Here is a 22,057-nt window from a genome sequence, read left to right on the forward strand (position 1 = left end):
GACCCCGAGAGCGTCATAGGCTATGTTGTGAGGCGAAATTTTAACCCCGCGCTTTCCAATTCACCAAACAATTTTGCCACTATCTACATAATGGGGAAAAAGTGAAAGGAAAAGTGTTGGAGGCAAATTGACAGCTGCCAGATGTGAACAAGGGGGACTTAAAGAATGAGAGCGATGGCGCCAAAGAGTATATACCGTACAGTTGCTAAGGTGGGGCCCCGACATGGGATACTCACCACACATGGGGATATGTACACACACACAAAATGCGCCACACACTACCACGTGCTTGAGCACATATATCACCCTCAGCACACATTTCACCACAAATACACCAACCTCGCCACATAAAAGTCGAAACACAAAAGTCACCGCTCAAAACTCGCCACACGCAAAATTTGCCGCATGCAAAACTCGCCACATGCAAAACTAGGCTCACGCAAAACTAGCCACACGTGCAAAACTCACCTCATGGAAAACTCGCCACACACAAAAACTTGCACACGCGGAAAAATTGCCACATGCACAAAAGTTGCAACCCATGCAAAAGTTGCCTCACACAAAACTTGCACATACTCAAAACGCACCACACATAAAACTCGCCACGCGCAAAACTCGCCATGTGCAAAACTTGCTGCACACAACTTGCTACACTAACCTGTCACATGCAACTCGACACACAAAAAGTTGCTACACGCATGTCGCCACACAAAACTCATCTCATAAAAGTCGCTACAAGTATGTCACCACACGCAACTCAACACACACAACTTGACACATGAAACTCGCCCTAGAACATACACAAGTCTGGTATTATCCTTCAAAAATAAAAATCTGATTAATAAGCAGACAAACTACAAGAGCAACAAATGTATCATATAGGAAATACGGCAGCTGTCAGTCACATGACCTGTCTATTATGTGTATGTGTGAGCTAATATATACTGCCAGGGGGAGGGCTTCCTGTTGGCTGGGGATTTATCAGGCTGCCAATTTAGCTTACAAATACTGAGGTAAAAATACTGACCAAATAACGTGTGAACGAGGTCTAATTCAGGAGGAGATGACATACAGGTACATACTATATACAGGGGAGATGACACACAGGTATATACTATATACAGGGGAGATGACACACAGGTATATACTATACAGGAAGAGATGACTTACAGGTATCTACTATATAATTGTCTAAGGGTCACTTCTTTCTGTCTGTCTGTCACGGATATTCATTGGTCACGGCCTCTGTCTGTCATGGAAATCCAAGTCGCTGATTGGTCGTGGCAAAACGCCCACGACCATTGCCACGACCAATCAGCGATGGGCACAGACCGGCGGCAAAATGGCCGCTCCTTCCTTCCCGCAGTCAGTGCCCGCTCCATACTCCCCTCCAGTCTGCCCTCACACAGGGTTTATGGCAGCGTTAACGGACCGCATTATGCCACGGTGTAACACACTCCGTTAACGCAGCTATTAACCCTGTGTGACCAACTTTTTACTATTGATGCTGCGTATGCAGCATCAATAGTAAAAAGATCTAATGTTACAAATAATAATAAAAAAAGGTTATTCTCACCTTTCGACGTCATAGGCTGTCCTCGGCAGTGCAAGCGGCAGGTTCCGATGCCAAGGATGCTATGCGAGAAGGACCTGTCATGACATCACGGTCATGTGACCGTGACGTCATCACAGGTCCTGCGCTCATACCAACCCTGGGACCGGAAGCTGCCGCGTGCACCGCACACAGGCGCCAGGACTTCAAGGGGCCTTCGGTTGGTGAGTATATGTTTATTTTTTATTTTAAGTCTTTTTTCACCACGCATATAGTGCCCACATTGGTATATACTACGTGGGCTGTGTTACATACTGCGTGGGTTCTATTATACACTACATAGCTGTGCAATACACTATGTGACTGTGTTATATACTACGTGGGCTGTGCAATATACTACGTGCCTGTGCAATATACTACGTGGCTCTACAATATACTACGTGGCTCTGCTATATACTACGTGGCTGACCAATATACTACGTGCCTGTGCAATACACTACATAGCTGTGCAATACACTACGTGGCTATGTTATATACTACGTGGCTGTGTTATATACTATGTAGCTCTGTTATATACTACGTCGGTTGTGTTATAAACTACGTCACTGTGCAATATAGTACGTAGCCTGTGCTATGTACTACCTACATATTCTAGAATACCCGATATATTAGAATGTCATATCGGGCCATCATCTAGTATACTATATACAGGAGGAGATGACATACAGGTATATACTATATAGAGGAGGAGATGACACACAGGTATATACTATATACAGGAGGAGATGACATACAGGTATATACTATATACAGGAGGAGATGACATACAGGTATATATTTACAGGAGAGGATGACATACAGATATATACTATATACAGGAGGAGATGACATACAGGTACATACTATACACAGGGGAGATGACACACAGGTATATACTATATCCAGGGGAGATGACACACAGGTATATACTATACACAGGAGGAGATGACATACAGATATATATATAATATATACAGGAAGAGATGACATACAGGTATATATTTACAGGAGAGGATGACATACAGGTATATACTATATACAGGAGGAGATGACATACAGGTATATACTATATACAGGAGGAGATGACACACATATATACTATATACAGGAGGAGATGACATACAGGTATATACTATATAAAAGAGGAGATGACACATAGATATATAGAGGAGGAGATGACATACAGCATGTATATACTATATACAGGGGAGATGACATACAGGTATAAACTATATACAGGAGGAGATGACACATAGGTATATACAGTATACAGGAGGAGAAGACATACAGCAGGTATATACAGGGGAGATGACATACAGGTATATACTATATGCAGGAGAAGATGACACATAAGTATATACAATATACAGGAGGAGACGACATACAGCAGGTATATACTATTTACAGGGGAGATGACATACAAATATATACTATATACAGGGGAGATGACATACAGGTATATACTATATACAGGAGATGACATACAGGTGTATACTATATATAAGGGAGATGACAAACATGTATATACTGAGGGGAAAATGAGAGGTGTGAGGTGAAAATGAGAGGTGTGAGGTGAAAATGAAAAGGTGTGAGTGCAAAATGAGAGGAGTGAGGGAAAATAGTGAAGTGATTGGAAAATGACAGATGTGAGGTCGAAATGACAAGTGTTAGGGGGGAATGAGAGGAGTGAGGAGGGAATGAGAGGAGTGAGGGGGAAATAAGTGGAGTGAGGGGGAAAATGAGAGGTGTGAGGGAGAAAATGAGAGATGTGAGGGGGAAATTGAATGATGTGAGGGGGAAAATGAGAGGCGTGATGGGAAAATAAGAGAAGTGAGGTGCTATAACTAACCACAGATATTTACTATGCCCAGGCAACGCCGGGCTCTTCAGCTAGTATATTTATATAAGGATAATTCCAGCTACAGTAAGTTGTGACGTGTAGTTTTAACCATTTTCTTACTAAACTATATGCAATAGTGTTCAGTGAAGGATAGGTTCCTCCGACATACATGCCTTTTGAACTCCAAAGTCCATTTTATTAAAACCCAAGGTACTACTCAATGTGGATATGACAACAATAGCTGCATGAACTTCTCGTCATGGCATCACGTAGAGCAGGAGGAGTTCAGCAGATTGACATATTGGTTTGTGGGAACAGAGTCCAGATAACTTGTCACTTAGCCATTTAAATCACTGTTCATTTGTGGCTTTCCAGTCCAGTAGGAGGCTCTGTTATGTTTTTAAGGGATGTATCATAAAAATTGACCTGGTATTTAGGTTAAGTTTTCATGTTACATGTATTTTTAAAAAATGTTTTACATATTTTTTATTTTTATTTTACCATATTAAAGTGAATTTAAAAAAAAAAATTGCAATTTTCACACTGGTCACCAGGATTAACTAAATTCATATTTCCTGTTATTCTCATGCACTTATAGCCTGACTCAGATCTTATCATTTGTATAGAAGCCTCCTGAGCTTGTAATCTGAGCATGTCCGATGGGCAAAAGTCATTGTTAAAACAGGAGGATAAGGTGAGCTGTGACACCACCTATTGTGAATGGTGGATCCTGTGTTATCTACTCTATATAGAGGTGTAATCAGTCATTGTACAGGAGGAGGAGGTGAGCTGTGACACCACCTATTGTGAATGGTGGATCCTGTGTTATCTACTCTATATAGAGGTGTAATCAGTCATTGTACAGGAGGAGGAGGTGAGCTGTGACATCACCTATTGTGAATGGTGGATCCTGTGTTATCTACTCTATATAGAGGTGTAATCAGTCATTGTACAGGAGGAGGAGGTGAGCTGCGACACCACCTATTGTGAATAGTGGATCCTGCATTATCTACTGTATTTAGAGGTGTAATCAGTCATTGTACAGGAGGAGGAGGTGAGCTGTGACATCACCTATTGTGAATGGTGAATCCTGTGTTATCTACTGTATATAGAGGTGCTATCAGTCATTGTACAGAAGGAGGAGGTGAGCTGTGACATCACCTATTGTGAATGCTGGATCCTGTGTTATCTACTGTATATAGAGGTGTAATCAGTCATTGTACAGGAGGAGGAGGTGAGCTGCGACATCATCTATTGTAAATGGTGGATCCTGTGTTATTTACTGTATATAGAGGTGTTATCAGTCATTGTACAGGCGGAGGAGGAGAGCTGTGACATCACTTATTGTAAATGGTGGATCCTGTGCTATCTACTGTACATAGAGGTGTTATCGGTCATTGTACAGGAAGAGGAGGTGAGCTGCGACATCACCTATTGTGAATGGTGGATCCTGTGTTATCTACTGTATATAGAGGTGTTATCGGTCATTGTACAGGAGGTGGAGGGGAGCTGCGATATCACCTATTGTGAATGGTGGATTCTGTGTTATCTACTGTATACAGAGGTGTTATCAGTCATTGTACAGGAGGAGGAGGTGAGCTGTGACATCACCTATTGTGAATGGTGGATCCTGTGTTATCTACTGTATATAGAGGTGCAATCAGTCATTTTACAGGAGACGGAAGTGAGCTGTGACATCACCTATTGTGAATGGTGGATCCTGTGTTATCTACTGTATATAGAAGTGTTATCAGTCATTGTACAGTAGGAGGAGGTGAGCTGCGACACCACCTATTGTGAATGGTGTATCCTGCGTTATCTACTGTATATAGAGGTGTTATCAGTCATTGTACAGGAGGAGGAAAAGGAGAGCTGTGACATCATCTATTATGAATGGTGGACCCTGTGTTATCTACTGTATATAGAGGTGTTATCAATCATTGTACAGGAGGAGGTGAGATGTGACACCACCTATTGTGAATGGTGGATCCAGTGTTATCTACTGTATATAGAGGTGTTATCAGTCATTGTACAGGAGGAGGAGGTGAGCTGCGGCATCACCTATTGTGAATGTTGGATCCTGTGTTATCTACAGTATATAGAGGTGCTGTCAGTCATTGTACAGGAGGAGGAGGTGAGCTGTGACATCACCTATTGTGAATAGTGGATCCTGTGTAATCTACTGTATACAGAGGTGTTATTAGTCATTGTACAGGAAGAGGAGGTGAGCTGCAACGCCACCTATTGTGAATGGTGGATCCTGTGTTATCTACAGTAAATAGAGGTGCTGTCAGTCATTGTACAAGAAGAGGAGGTGAGCTGTGACATCACCTATTGGGAATGGTGGATCCTGTGTTATCTACTGTATATAGAGGTATAATCAGTCATTGTACAGGAGGAGGAGGTGAGCTGCGACATCATCTATTGTAAATGGTGGATCCTGTGTTATTTACTGTATATAGAGGTGTTATCAGTCATTGTACAGGCGGAGGAGGAGGAGGAGAGCTGTGACATCACTTATTGTAAATGGTGGATCCTGTGCTATCTACTGTATATAGAGGTGTTATCGGTCATTGTACAGGAAGAGGAGGTGAGCTGCGACATCACCTATTGTGAATGGTGGATCCTGTGTTATCTACTGTATACAGAGGTGTTATCAGTCATTGTACAGGAGGAGGAGGTGAGCTGTGACATCACCTATTGTGAATGGTGGATCCTGTGTTATCTACTGTATATAGAGGTGCAATCAGTCATTTTACAGGAGACGGAAGTGAGCTGTGACATCATCTATTGTGAATGGTGGATCCTGTGTTATCTACTGTATATAGAAGTGTTATCAGTCATTGTACAGTAGGAGGAGGTGAGCTGCGACACCACCTATTGTGAATGGTGTATCCTGCGTTATCTACTGTATATAGAGGTGTTATCAGTCATTGTACAGGAGGAGGAAAAGGAGAGCTGTGACATCATCTATTGTGAATGGTGGACCCTGTGTTATCTACTGTATATAGAGGTGTTATCAATCATTGTACAGGAGGAGGTGAGATGTGACACCACCTATTGTGAATGGTGGATCCAGTGTTATCTACTGTATATAGAGGTGTTATCAGTCATTGTACAGGAGGAGGAGGTGAGCTGCGGCATCACCTATTGTGAATGTTGGATCCTGTGTTATCTACAGTATATAGAGGTGCTGTCAGTCATTGTACAGGAGGAGGAGGTGAGCTGTGACATCACCTATTGTGAATAGTGGATCCTGTGTAATCTACTGTATACAGAGGTGTTATTAGTCATTGTACAGGAAGAGGAGGTGAGCTGCAACGCCACCTATTGTGAATGGTGGATCCTGTGTTATCTACAGTAAATAGAGGTGCTGTCAGTCATTGTACAAGAAGAGGAGGTGAGCTGTGACATCACCTATTGGGAATGTTGGATCCTGTGTTATCTACTGTATATAGAGGTGTTATCAGTCATTGTACAGGAGGAGGAAGTGAGCTGTGATATCACCTATTGTGAATGGTGAATCCTGTGTTATCTACTGTATATAAAGGTGTTATCGGTTATTGTACAGGAGGAGGAGGTGAGCTGTGACATCACCTATTGTGAATGGTGGATCCTGTGTTATCTACTGTATATAGAGGTGTTGTCAGCCATTGTACAGGAGGAGGAGGTGAGCTGTGACATCACCTATGGTGAATGGCAAATCCTGTGTTATCTACTGTGTATAGAGGAGTCATTAGTCATTGAACAGGAGGAGGAGGTGAGCTGTGACATCACCTATTGTGAATGGTGGATCCTGTGTTATCTACTGTATATAAAGTTGTTATTGGTCATTGTACAGGAGGAGGAGGTGAGCTGTGACATCACCTATTGTGAATGGTGGATCCTGTGTTATATACTTTATATAGAGGTGTTATCAGTCATTGTACAGGAGGAGGAGGTGAGCTGTGACATCACCTATTGTTAATAGTGAAACCTCTGTTATCTACTGTATACAGAGGTGTTATCGATCATTGTAATGCTGCCTGACATGATAATAAGGGCACTGAAAGTCATCTGTAAAGAACAGGAAGAGTGAAATACTGTATATGGCCTAGTAGCCAGTGCAATAAGAGCAAGATCTCTATTTTTCTTATTTGTGTTATACAGATTTTTAGATTTCTGTTATGCAGCTAATAATATAAAAAAATGGAAAAAACAATTAACAAAATTTTTAAAGACTACATTTAACAGAAAAACCTAATGTAAACAATAAATCATTTATGTTGATACTGTATATTCCATTTCAGGATTATTTTGGTCTTCAGGATGCTGTAATCTTTTTTAAAAAATGTTTTCCCTGTCTATAGAGATTTATTACTTTTTTATTATTCTGTTTTTGTTGTACAAGGTTTTTTTTAGGATAATTTGTACTTTTTAAAGCACATTTTGGAGGACATAAAATCTTTACTATATTTATTTTGGTTGGTGGGGGGGTTAAAGCCATTCTGCAATTTTTAGATTAATTTTAAAGCATTCACAATGCAATAAAAACGACAAAGTTTACTTTTTTGTGCGCCATAGATACTAAAATAAATATAAAGTCATATCAGTTATAATGATAAACCAGAGATTTGTGCAATCAGGGTACAGCTTGTGCACTATATGGCTGCTAACAAAAGTCAAAATGGCTATTTCACCAAAACTGGTTATTGCCTTACTAAGGGAGATGGTGTGACGCAGCGTGTTTCACCACTTTGGCTAACCGCTTTGTTGCTGTAGTTTTTATTGAATGGCAAGGATTGGGGTTATTTTCAATCCAAAGCATTGAAGGAAGATCACGCTATACATGTACAGCAGATTGCGCCAGCCCCTTAGGAACAGCAGCATATAATGGTTGACCGCTAGTTCTATATGCATAAGCCCTTTAATCTGCTTGGTCCATAATAGTGATGAGTGAATGTGCTCGGATAAGGTGCTATCTAAGCATGCTCGGGTGCTAACTGAGTGTCTTCAGCATGCTCAAATAATATGTTCGGACCCCGTGGCTGCATGTCTCGTAGCTGCTCGACAGCCGCAACACATACAGGGATTGACTAGTAAACAGGCAGTCCCTGCATGTGTTGCAGTTATTAAACATGGAGCCGCGGGGACTCGAACATATTGTTTGAGCACGCTGAAAGCACTCGGTTAGCATCCGAGCATGCTCAATTAACACCTTATCCAAGCACGTTCGCTCATCAGTCATCACTAATCCGTAACCAACAAAACCAATTCAAAAATCACTTACCTGTAACTTGATCCACTAAGATTCTTGAGGTGATGATGCGGCCATACTGTGAAAATAATTGTTCCAGTTCCTTCTGCGTCATGGTTTTTGGAAGGCCGCTGACGTACAAGTTAGCATCACGAATTGATGCAGAACTGGGCCGGGCATAGGAAACCTGACAAAAATGAGTAGTTTGTCATCAGATCACTGGTAAAGAATAGACAAATTATATGGTGTTAGGCACAAGATGGCTGGAGCAACATTCACCATAAAGGGGTATTTCCAGTATCATCATATAAAACGTATTCACTGTATACTGATTTGTCGGCTTCTAATATAATTTATGTATCAATCCCTGTTTTTAAAATTTCCGCTCATGTTCATTGAGTGTATGGCTTCTGTCCTGGTCCCGCGATGATCACACCGGTGCACGACCAATGGAGTAACTTCAAGCTTGTGGGCCCCGATGCAAAAGCTCCAACAGGGCCCCCATCTATTGCAGATCCTTAAGAGCAATGGTCTTTTTATATGGGCCAAAGGGACCTTTGGGGCCTCCTAGACTCATGTCTCGGGTGCAATTGCAATCCCTATTGTAGTTTGCACAGCCCATTAATAACTGTATTGTAACGAGCCTGGCACTTTTGTCACCGTCACATGACCCTGGGGGGGGCACATTATCAATTTCCCAATTATTTGCCGCAAGCAGAGATCTTAAAAACCTTGAGGAACGGATACAGAAAGTATGTTGAAAAGATCATGATGATTTATTTCTCCAAACTGAAAAGTCATAGATATTGAGTGGCAAGGTCGTACATATGGGATACCACCGCTCCATTTTAAAGGACTCCCCTTCTAATGATTCCACTGGATCCGCAGCAATCATACATTTTTAGTTATGCTGTGGATAAATAAATGTTTTTTTTATTTGTGGAATAATCCCTTTGTGGCAGCTACTTGGCATTGTGCATTAAATAGCTCCTAGTAGGAATGTAGCCTAAGGATATGTTTCCACAGTCCGTATCGGCAGCGCTTTGGACACAGCTCCGTCCAAACCGCTGCCGGCTTTTGTACGCTCGGTGATTTCGCATGTGTTCATTGATCCATGCGGAATCACTGCATCCTATACATAGGATGGTGATATTTATCTTGGGGAGACTGAGCGTCTCCGCAAGACAAATTGACATGCTGCAATCTAGAAAGACGCGCCACATGTCCGTTTACGCAGGGATGCTGAAGGCTTTCTTACACGCATAGTGGAGCTGAGATTTCATAAAATCCCCTCCACTATGCTGTAACATCTGTCCGCTGCGGATTGGACCCTGCGGGTAAATTGTTCTTTTATTCTATAAACTTCTGACAACATGTCGCCAAAATTCCGAGCAATAAATTTTGTATTTTTTTTCTGAAAAGGAGAAATGTTCAAAATGTTAAAAAAACACAGTGCTTTCAGGCCTCAAATAATGCAAAGAAAACAAGTTCATAATCATTTAGAAACAACAATACTAATGTTTTAACTAAGGAAGAGTTCAGAAATCGATATTTTGTGGAATTACCATGATTTTTAATCACAGCTTTCATGCGTCTCGGCATGCTTTCCACCAGTGTTTCACACTGCTCCTGGCGTAAAAATGTAAGCAGTTCTTCTTTGATGGCTTGTGACTATTCATCATCCTCTTGATTACATTCCAGAGGTTTTCAATGGGGTTCAGGTCTGGAGATTGGGCTGCCCATGACAGGGATTTAATGTGGTGGTCTCTTAATTTTTGCCAGAGCTGTATATTACATGACTGTCTATTAATCTGAATGGGCGCCATGAATGGCTGCCCATAATTGCCAGTCAACAGAGTTTGAAAAAGCCAGAAATACAACATGTACTAGCAATACCAATCAGCCTTGGATTTCGATCCTCTCTGCTAAAGGGATGTCCAAAGAAGGCAACTTAGCCCTGCAAAATTAAAGGGGTTGTCTTATCAGAGATAACCTCTTTCACAATGCATTCCTTGGGGCGATCAGCGGATTTCCCAGCTGTAGCACTCTGCATTTAAGTGAACAGTGGCCGTTCTTACTTTCTAGGTCCTTATTTAATTGCATATATTGCACATATGATATACCTGACCCCGATCCCTAGCAAACATTTGACTTTGGAAGCGGAAACTCTGGCTATTCAGGCATTTCTCCAAAATTACATGGTGAGCACTCAAAATGGGGCCATTCTTGGGGGGAGGGTGGCTGTGCTGTATACTACATGTCTGTGCTATATACTACATGGATGTTCTATATACTACGTGGGCCGTGTTATATTCTACGTGGGCTGTGCTATATACTACGTGGGCTTTGTTATATAATATGTGGCTGTGCTATATACTACGTTGGCTTTGTTATATAATATGTGGCTGTGCTATATACTGTATGGGCTGTTATATACTACGTGGGCTGTGCTATATACTACGTGGCTCTGTTATATGCTACGTGGGCTGTTGTATACTACATGGCTGTGTTATATGCTACGTGGCTGTGTTCTATGCTACGTGGGCTGTTATATACTACATGGCTGTGTTATATGCTATATGGCTGTGTTATATGCTACGTGGGCTGTGTTATATGTGATCATGAATCGTGGTATGTGTTAAAGGGGGGCCCACTGAGACTCTTTCGCCGGGGGCCCTCAAAAACCTGGAGCCGGCCCTGACTCAAATGAATGACCGTTCTGGTAATATAAGGTTGGCTTAAGTCATCCAGAATGGGAGACATTGTATTGAGCGGCTTTCTATTATGGCTCATACATTGAGGATCACAAGGGATCTCCCTCTGTATGATTTCTATATGCCTTAAAAGAGAATATTGGCAGTGGTTGTCTTCTGGAAAAAGCCCCTTTAAATTGGAACTAATGATCATAATTTAACTAAAGAATTGTCATTTGTGCAACTCCACAGAAACTATATTTGTATGGATAATTATAAATAAAATACGGTAGCTCCAAGATGCAGCCATTGGAAATTCACAAAAGTATTGACGCAGAGAAAACAAAAAATAAAACAACACGGATATAAACTTCTTTCCATTAGTCTTGCTATCCAAGAGATCCCCCTTAAGACCCATCAAGTCCAACCATCCCCCAAAACACAAATGATCAGATTCAGTCTTTATCTGCTCCGTGGTATAAAAATAGCTGTTGACTCAACACAGAGAATGTGACTAACGTTACATTCAGCAGAACGGAGCGAGAAAGACAAACTTGCAGTTTTGTATGATTGGCTGAATGCGGGTTTTCTAGTTCAGCGCTCATAGTAACTGTAAATACCGCTTGTAACATTGGAAACATGTATCTCAAATGTCATTTGTAGGTCAAATATTGCTCTGTAATTTCAGCTTCCACTCTGCAGGAATTGCAGCAATACCGGAGAGCAAGAAAGCCAGCGAACAAAAAAAAGAGGTTTAATAAAAAAAAATAAAATAAAATCATATTTCTGTTTTTGTCCCACAGATCAGTAGATCTTTTTTAGGTGTATTCTTCATAAGACATATAAGGTAGACAGACACGTTATGTGTGGTATTAATGACCACAGGCCCCTCATGTTCTGCATTTAAGGGTTAAAGCGAAAGTCCACCCTTCAACATCGATGACTTTGATAGATCTAAACATTGTCAACATTCATTTCCTAGCTCAATTTTTCTAATAAAAAGCTAAACCCTCCGCATGAAGATAGTGTCATGCGTCTGGGTTCGAAGCCTTGAGCCTGTGCTTTGAGGTTGGCTTCTCTGCCAAGCCATAGCAGATAACCCTATAATCTAGTAACATAGTTAGTAAGGCCGAAAAAAGACATTTGTCCATCCAGTTCAGCCTATATTCCATCATAACAAATCCCCAGATCTACGTCCTTCTACAGAACCTAATAATTGTATGATACAATATTGTTCTGCTCCAGGAAGACATCCAGGCCTCTTTTGAACCCCTCGACTGAGTTCGCCATCACCACCTCCTCAGGCAAGCAATTCCAGATTCTCACTGCCCTAACAGTAAAGAATCCTCTTCTATGTTGGTGGAAAAACCTTCTCTCCTCCAGACGCAAAGAATGCCCCCTTGTGCCTTGTGATCCTCAGCGAGATATTTGTATTGTCCCCTTATATACTTATACATGGTTATTAGATCGCCCCTCAGTCGTCTTTTTTCTAGACTAAATAATCCTAATTTCGCTAATCTATCTGGGTATTGTAGTTCTCCCATCCCCTTTATTAATTTTGTTGCCCTCCTTTGTACTCTCTCTAGTTCCATTATATCCTTCCTGAGCACCGGTGCCCAAAACTGGACACAGTACTCCATGTGCGGTCTAACTAGGGATTTGTACAGAGGCAGTATAATGCTCTCATCATGTGTATCTAGACCTCTTTTAATGCACCCCATGATCCTGTTTGCCTTGGCAGCTGCTGCCTGGCACTGGCTGCTCCAGGTAAGTTTATCATTAACTAGGATCCCCAAGTCCTTCTCCCTGTCAGATTTACCCAGTGGTTTCCCATTCAGTGTGTAATGGTGATATTGATTCCTTCTTCCCATGTGTATAACCTTACATTTATATTTAATGCATATTAATGATGATTATATGTTGCTAATACAGTATATATATATATATATATATATAGTTTTTCTCAACTCCAATGCTCAGCCAAGATTTTGGTCCATTTGGACCTTTTCCCATTCCTAGATGGCTGCTGATAGAGGGGTATGTGACTTGATGTCATTCATCCTTCATCACTATGCTGTGGTCTAGAAGCACAGTGCATTAATATATATATATATATATATATATATATATATAAATATTTATATATATAAATATATATATATATATATATATATATATAGTATAGGGGAGGCTTAAAGGGAACTGGTCACGTTTCTACATATGGAAGTAGTGGTATAAGTTTGTGCACCCTCCCCCCCACCTGTTCTATAGAGATCCTATGTTCCAGACTTGAAAAATATATTGTCAAAGTTATATACAGATCAGATATGAAGTGCACTCAGTGCGTGTGAATGCATTTGGAAAAATCCGATCAAATGCATTGCCACGCCTTCAGTGCACTTCCATCCTGATTTGCATATGACTTTGATGTTAGATTTCTCATTATTAGCACGTGAGATCTCTACAAAAAAGGTATAATTTTTTATTGGGGGACAAGCAGCTATACCACAATGCCACTAATTCTTTATGTAAAATCATGCTAACAGGTTCAAGTCAGATCCCATGTCCCTCTACCAGCAGACATCTCACAGATGGAAACTCCAGAATGTCGGCTGAGTATGGGAGCATGACTTCAAAGATATAGAAAATAACAGGACTGCAAAGATGAATATATTAGTACCCTATAACCAACAATAAATGTTTTTTTTTATCTTGCCGTTCAGGGGACTGCACCACTCTACACCTCCTAATGGACTTTGCCTCTGCAGCATTGGAGGACAAGAGGTGCAAAGAAGTTGACCGGATCCAGTGATCAGCCAAGATTCAGAGCAGCGCTTACAAGTTCTATAGCAAAAAGCTTGACAGCTTTGAACTCATTGTCCAGGACACTGGCAACTGCTGATACAGGACAGAAGTGTCCATTAATCTACGTAACGATCAGTAAACAATACGATTAAAAATCCCTCCGTTCTTGTCAACGGAGAAGACTTTTAATAAGAAGTTGATTGCAAAGTTGTTTCTTTTTACAAACACTTTGCAATTTCAGCCATTAAAGAACCCTTTACACACATTGGTATACATTAATAATAAAGTGGCTGACTCCCTTAACTCCATACTGCAAAAAAGTAAAGATAAAGTGAAGTCCCTTTCCTAACCATATTGTTCTAGAAATCAGTGGGGTTCCATAAGTTTCACCTCCAATAAGAAAATGGGTGGGGAGGATGGGGGATTTTAATGGGTACAATTTACCGGTGGACTTACTTAACCCACCTTAAAATTGGAAAAGGGGTAGGCAGTTGAGCGAGATAAAAACATTGATTGAAATTATACTTTTTTCTTACAGTAGGGGGCAGCATATTACAAATGTGTCCAGCCTTCCTGTTACATAAATTCTTAAAGGGATCATGTGGTGAAAGTCTGCAGTAACTCTATGACTATGAGTTCTGCATGCGCTCAAGATTCTCTAGTGTCGCTGCCAAAACCGGGCAGTCAAGTGATCACAGGTATGCGATTTGCATATTTTGGGCTACACTTCGACTAGATGTGCTTGGCCTTGAGCACGTCTAGATGGCATGTGACCGTCACATACCTGCCATCACATGACTGTTTGGTCTTGGCAGCGACACTGGAAAATCCTGACATTGTGCAGTGTGCGCCCCGTAAGGATTCATAAGACTTTAGAGTGACTGCAGACTTTCACCACAAAACCGGTCAACCCTTTTAAGGCTCCAATTCAATTCTTCATGCTATAGATTGAATGCATTATCCTTAGGGGGTGGCAAAACCATCAACAGGGTGCAATCCACACCACAGCCACTGGCTGACCATGTTTAGACACATTTAGCATAAACAACTCTTGACAGAGTAGCGCAATTTTCAGAACTGTTTATTTCGGAATGTCAGTCCAAGAAGAACTGTAAGCAAGTATCAACTGTAGCATATAGTCGAGCACTGCTCTTTACTGGTGTTTTAATGAGGGAAGAGCTTTATCAACTTTTCACCATGCAGTCTGAAAAAATGTGGTGCACTCTGTATCAAGGAGCGAAAGGTGCAGGCTGAACGAATAGTCACAATGTTAGAGAGAAACAGCCGCACACATGAAACTTGAAAGTTTATGCAAAAATTATGCTTTTATTTGTGCGTACAGTCATCACCAGGTGCTCAATAGCATATGAAAAGTTTGATGGACAATAAGTTAGGGTTAACGTTTCGAGCAAGGATGGTCTTTGTCAAAACCTCCCTTACAGTAAAGGAACAGGGTGTGCCGGGAAGAAAATCAATCCGGAATGGGCGGAATCTGTAGAGGTCCAGGAGCGTTATGTCCGTCTCATTGGTGATGACTATTGAGCACCTGGTGATGACTGTACGCACAAATAAAAGCATAATTTTTGCATAAACCTTCAACTTTTCACCATGACGTTTCCCAAAGGACAGATGGCTGGAAAATTCTTGTTTGCAAATTTTGTACAACCCTCGAGTAATGTGCCACACGAGAAGTCAATTTCCATATCCAAAAAACGTTGCTTTTTCACCGCTTTTTTTTTCCCAAAATACACCATAGAAATCTGCTCCAGCTATTGTGTTTTTTAATTAGATTTTTACACATTTTCACCCTTTTTTTTATCCGTTTTAGTGAAGATTAGAAACACCATTTTTCAATGTTCTTTTAGTAGAGAAGCGCTGGGATTCTACACTTAAAAATTGTTTTTTTTTAGGATTTCCATTGAAGCTTTTAGGGTAAAAAAAAAAAAAGCACCATAAAATGCACAATTCATCAGTATTGTTACACGCACAGTAGGCAGGAGTTTTCATGAAATCATACCCACTTTGCTTGAACTGTTAAACGCAGTGGATTTTCCGCACCAAAAATGCAAAGGAAAAAATCTGCAACGTCTGAACGTGACACTTTGGGAGTCCGTGTAGAGGATGTAATTGCACCCTCTAAGTTGATGGCAAAGGATCAGGTAAAACAAGACTTCAGCAAAGCTGGCAGCACACCGTTATCTATTTTAACTGGCATAAAAATATCCTCACCTTGATGGTTTTGGTTTGTAGTCTGAGTCCATTTAAAGTGTTAATGGCTTTTTCTGCATCCTTTGGATCAATGTAATTAACAAATCCATATCCTAGGCTCTGCCCTAGATGAGAAAAGAAACAGCAAATTAGGGACCAATCATCTTATCAGTCGGAACATGATTTACATAGAAATGATCTTCGCCAAGGTCAACTAAGCTATGAAGGTCAAAGGACTTTTTTTTTTTTTTTGGTATGACAGAACAGAAGCTTGAAAGCTATACGCTGAATCTTTTTAGGAGGCAAATGTGAAATTATCTGAAAAGATAAAACATTTCAACCTGTCATGTAAAATTAGCGAGGACTAAGGTCTTTAATGTATTTAGTAGAAGAAGGTTTTCTGGTTTTAATGACATTTATTGGTTTGTGGCGGGAAAGCTGGGGCCCGAGGCACTACGATCGCATAGTCAAAGCAATGAATTCTACCGAAAATACTAAATAAAGATGAACAATAAATCAGTAAATTTGTGTCGAATTTTAGAAAATTCACTGGAAAGGGTATATTCGAAGAACTTGTCATTTGATTCATGTGAAATCGCTCCCCAAAAATGCCCACCATCATTTTACACAAAGCAAAAGATTGCATGAGCCAGAGAAGGCTCACATGACTACAGGTGCAGTTGCCAAAAGGACTTGCAGCTATTACATCACATGGCATAGCACAACCAATGAGGAGGGCCTATCATACTCTATATAAAAGCCAAGGCAGGGAATGCAGCAGCTATTTTCTAATCAATCTGCATGAAGAAAGGACATCACAGCTACTAGCTCCACCATAGAAATAAAGAGAGAAACTGGGCTACAAATCCATATATGCAGATCCACATGGATTTGCATGTAGGGATTTTTTTGGGGAAAGGCACCAAACATCATTTTCCACCGGTTGGGGAAAAAGAGCTTTATCCTTGCTAAATCACATTGCACTTACTGGCGGTAAGCACATGCCACGCCTTAGTTAGGACTCGGGGTGTTTGAGTTGCTGATTCACCCAATAATAAATGTTTTATCCCTTTTAAACTGTCTTGCAAATTATATAATACGATCCTCTTTAAGGGCTCGAGTAGACGATCGCAGTATCGGTTTGAGTGCGATCCGTCAAAACACTATGCTATTCAATGAGGCACTGCACGTGTCCAATTTTTTCCATGGACTGAGTGTTATCCTAGTATAGTCTGATTTTCACGGACAAACTGAATGGAGAAGATGGAGAAACTTTTTTTTTTAAATTATCTACATCTGATTAAACTCTGATCAAACTCTGATCACACTGTGATTAGCATAATAGAGAACATTTGGTCGGTCATCTGTACCTGCCCAAAGGATACTAAACTGGTAAAATGTAAGTGTCTAAGGTTGTCTAGATTTGTTGCATATTCTTGGCTGATCACAAACAGATGAATCTGAAAGAAGGTGCAGAGGTACCAAATATTCTGTTTTCTGCAGATTTTTACTTGCTGGACATTGAAAAATACCCCAATTTTTTACTTGGTCTGCAGAAAGAAATGTTAAAGCCTATGGAAGAATAACAACCCAGTCACTACCCACTCATAAGAATAAGAGGTCTATAATTTATCCGTATTAAAATGAATATTCACTGCCCAGTTCCCTTCACATTCAGAATCATCAGTTCCCACTACAGCCTACAGGTTTCAACACCCTCCTCCGTAGCAACTAATGGCTGGCAACTTGTCTTTTCCTGTGCATACTCTTACATAGTATGTGATTAAAAATAAAGTATTTAAGGTTACTGCCATCATATAAATGCCTGATTAATATAACTGTGCAAATGAGAACAGTTATCCATATCCAATAAGTTCTCATTGCAGATGTCATAGTTTCATGCAGTACCAGTCAGCACCCCTAGTTTTTCAAACAAAAGGTCACGGCTTTATAATAGAAAGGAGCACATTTTTTGAACTTTGCTATCTCCAACTTTGCCAATTTCTTCCAAAAGTTCTATTCTAAGCGAACCTATTTGCCACGAATCTCAAGCACTCCAATTGCCCTAAAAAGATGTGTGTAACACTCTGAGGTCTCCTAGGAATGTATCCGATCCTTTTCAAGTTCTTTAATGCAAGTACAGCCTTAGTGATATCCAAGTATATACACTGCTCAAAAAATAAAGGGAACGCTTAAACAACACAATGTAACTCCAAGTCAATCACATGTCTGTGAAATCAACCTGTCCAGTTATGAAGCAACACCGAATGTGAATCAATTTCTCCTGCTGTTGTGCAAATGGAACATACAACAGGTAGAAATGATAGCCAATTAGCAAGACAACCCCTAAAAAGGAGTGGTTCTGCAGGAGGGGACCACAGACCATTTCTCTGTTCTCATTCTTTTTGGCTGTTCTGCATTTTGTCATTGCTCTCACCCCTAGAGGTACTGTACAGTAGCATGAGGCGGTGTCTACAACCTACAGAAGTTGCTCAGGTAGTGCAGGTCATCCAGGATGGCACATCCATGCGAACTGTGACAAGAGGGGTAGCTGTGTCTGTCAGCACAGTGTAAAGAGCATGGAACAGATACCAGGAAACAGGCCAGTATTTCAGGAGACATGGAGAGAGCCATAGGAGGAATAACCCAGCAGCAAGACCGCTACCTCCTCCTTTGTGCAAGGAGAAACATGAGGAGCAACGCCAGAGCCCTGTAAAATTCCCTCCAGCAGGCCACTAACATCCATGTGTCTGCTTAAACTGTCAGAAAGACTCCATGAGGGTAGTATGAGGGCCCGATGTCCACAAGTGGGTGTTGTGCTTATACCCCAACACTGCAGGCTGGTTGGCATTTGCCAGAGAACCCCAAGATTGGTAGATTTGACTTTGGCACCCTGTGCTCTTCACGGATGAGAGCAAGTTCACACTGAGCACATGTGACAGATGTGACAGAGTCTGAAGACACCACAGAGAATGTTCTGCTGCCTGCAACATCCTCCAGCATGACCAGTTTGCCAGTGGGTCTGTAATGGTGTGGGGTGGCATTTCTTTCCAGGGCCGCACAGCCCTCAATGTGATCGCCAGAGGTACACTGACTGCCATTAGGTACCGGGATGAGATCCTCAGACCCACTGTGACACCATATGCTGGTGCGGCTGGCCCTGGTTTTCTTCTGATGCAAGACAATGCCAGACCTCATGTGACTGAAGTGTGTCAGCAGTTCCTGCATGATGAAGGCATTGATTCTATGGACTGGCCCGCCCGTTCCCGAGGCATGAATCCAATCAAGCACATCTGGGACATCACATCTTCTTCCATCCACCAATGCCACGTTGCACCACAGACTGTCCAGGATTTGACTGATGCTTTAATCCAGGTCTGAGAAGAGATCACTCAGGAGAACATCCAATGCATCATCAGGAGCATGCCCAGGCATTGTATGGAGGTCATACAGGCACGTGGAGGCCACACACAACTGAGCATCATTTTCTCGTCTTGAGGCATTTTCACTGATGTTGGATCAGCCTGTAATTTGATTTTCCACCTTTGATTTTGAGCATCATTCCAAATCCAGACCACCATGGGATATTCATTTTGACTTACATTGATAATTTTTATGGTTTATTGTTCTCAACACATTCCACTATGTAATGAATAAAGATTTACAAATTGAATATTTTATTCAGTGATATCTAGGATGTGGTATTTATTGTTCCCTTTATTTTTCTGAGTAGTGTATATATGGCTATAGGTAAACGGATGGTAACCGTTCTTTACTTCTGTGCTGTCACACATAATCTGTACTGTTTGTTGAGTGTTTTATGGCTTTCTCTATGTATATCCATAGCTAAGCAGTGAGCTCTCAGTGTCCAGATTCATCACAAAATCTATGCACCAGCCTAAATGTTTGACAACTAAGTTGCTGGGATAGTATACTCTACAATATAGTAAAAACAGTAGCAAGTGTCCTAAATGTCTACCACTTGCGGGCCATCATAAAAATAAACATGGATTCATGTAAAAAAAAAATAATAGGAATATTTCAGTTTCATTGCTATAAAAGGACATTGATGTTTTGAGAAAGTTGAATAAATTATACTCATTTTTGTGCTTTTGAAGACTAGAGAAGTTTATGCTTTTGTGCAAGTAACAATTGCAGCTCGGTATGTTCTTGTGTTCAGAAATAACCATAATCTCTTCCTGGTCTAAGAAATAGGAAATTGGGTCTCGGCAGTGAAGCATGATTTCTAAAACGAACTGGAGCTATTTCCGCTTAGTATGGAAACAATAGTTTTATTTCTCTTGGGTAAAAATGTGCAAAATGTGATATCCGCTGAATACAAAAGTCTATACTGTACGATATTATCACAGTACTATTTTATACACAACACTACGTCTCCCAACATGCCCTGACTACTGGACATAAATGCAATACAATTTATTACATGCCATGAAGACCTGAAACTCCACATCTATCAATGTTCCGAGGCAACTGAACACAACCAATTTGGACAAGGGTTGATGCAAATTTGTTCCATTGCATTCCATCAGCTACGACAGTTTTATGACCGGTGGACAGGAGAAGTGAACCCCGTCCTACCTGGAAGCGTCTTCTAATTATTCAACGCGATGTCACATGTGCATTGTATCGTAACAATTACATCGCGCCTGGCTAATCAAAAGAACAGCCACAGATGACGGATGGTCAGGGGCGGTATTTCTTCTCCTGTCCAGTGGTCGTAGACCATTGTCGTGGCCACCGGAATCGATTCGCACCAACCCTAATAGGACTCATTCAGATGTCCGTTTCTTGTTTTTTGCATAAGAGAAGAAAAATTTTACATTTTTTGTCAGTGTACTTGATCCAATATTTATCAGTTTTTGTGTGTCAATTTGCATCATCAATGTGGCATTTGTTTTTCTCATATGTAGAGAAAAGAACAATTCCAAGCTTCTCCTACTGACCAATTAGTAAAAATGCAGACGGAACAAGTACGTGTAAAACGGATGCCTGAATTGACAATATAAATTAATTATAGATGATTTCTACAGTTTGACCCACCAAAAATTGCCCCCTATTTCAGTGAAGCTTATCAGGCCTCATTCATAAGAACGGCGGTCTTACAGTAAAACTGTCTTTATTGCCCTTAGTAATGAATTTTACCAGAACGGTGTAAGAAATGAATGAGGCCCATCATTGTCTTCCTACCAATCGGAAGGTTCTCTTCCAAGGGCAGTAGAGCTGTTTGTATGTCCAACATGGCATATTGTGGTAGTGGAGGCCTGTGTACACATAGACCCCCGATTCATAATTTATTTATTTTAAATCACTCTTGTTTTTTCATATGGTATTTGGGGTTTTTTACGATAAATTTTTCAAAATAGCGCACATGATTTATGAATTTTGACAAAAAAGCTCTTTTTTTTCTTTAACCTTTTTGTGTGCAAAAACTTGTTAGTTGTGAAAACTTGCTCCAAAAATTTGTACCAAAATACCTGACATGCATAAAATAACTCCAGGAGGGGGACTGGATTACATTTACGACAAATTTAGTGACTTTTTGAAAAGTCGAAAAAGATGAATCATGTGAAAACGGACTGAATCTCTAGACTCTAACTAAAAAAAAAACAAAGGCAAACACATATAAAATAAATTTAAAAATGGAAAGGTGAATGTGGCGCAAA

The 22,057-nt window shown here is 40.7% G+C and overlaps 1 protein-coding gene across 13 annotated transcripts in view; it reads right to left on the reverse strand.

The window, feature by feature from the left end:
- The window catches only part of ELAVL4 (ELAV like RNA binding protein 4), a 147,218-nt gene that overhangs the window by 14,322 nt on the left and 110,839 nt on the right, over window positions 1-22,057 (reverse strand). For all 13 annotated transcript variants that reach the window (XM_069737935.1, XM_069737944.1, XM_069737940.1 and 10 more), the window contains 2 exons: window positions 16,395-16,498; window positions 8,701-8,854 (listed from right to left, as the gene is read on the reverse strand). In XM_069737935.1, coding sequence (XP_069594036.1) covers window positions 8,701-8,854; window positions 16,395-16,498 — 258 coding nt within the window. The remainder of the gene's footprint in view (window positions 1-8,700; window positions 8,855-16,394; window positions 16,499-22,057) is intronic.

Source organism: Ranitomeya imitator, chromosome 8 (genome assembly GCF_032444005.1).
Source record: "Ranitomeya imitator isolate aRanImi1 chromosome 8, aRanImi1.pri, whole genome shotgun sequence".
Classification (NCBI taxonomy): domain Eukaryota; kingdom Metazoa; phylum Chordata; class Amphibia; order Anura; family Dendrobatidae; genus Ranitomeya; species Ranitomeya imitator.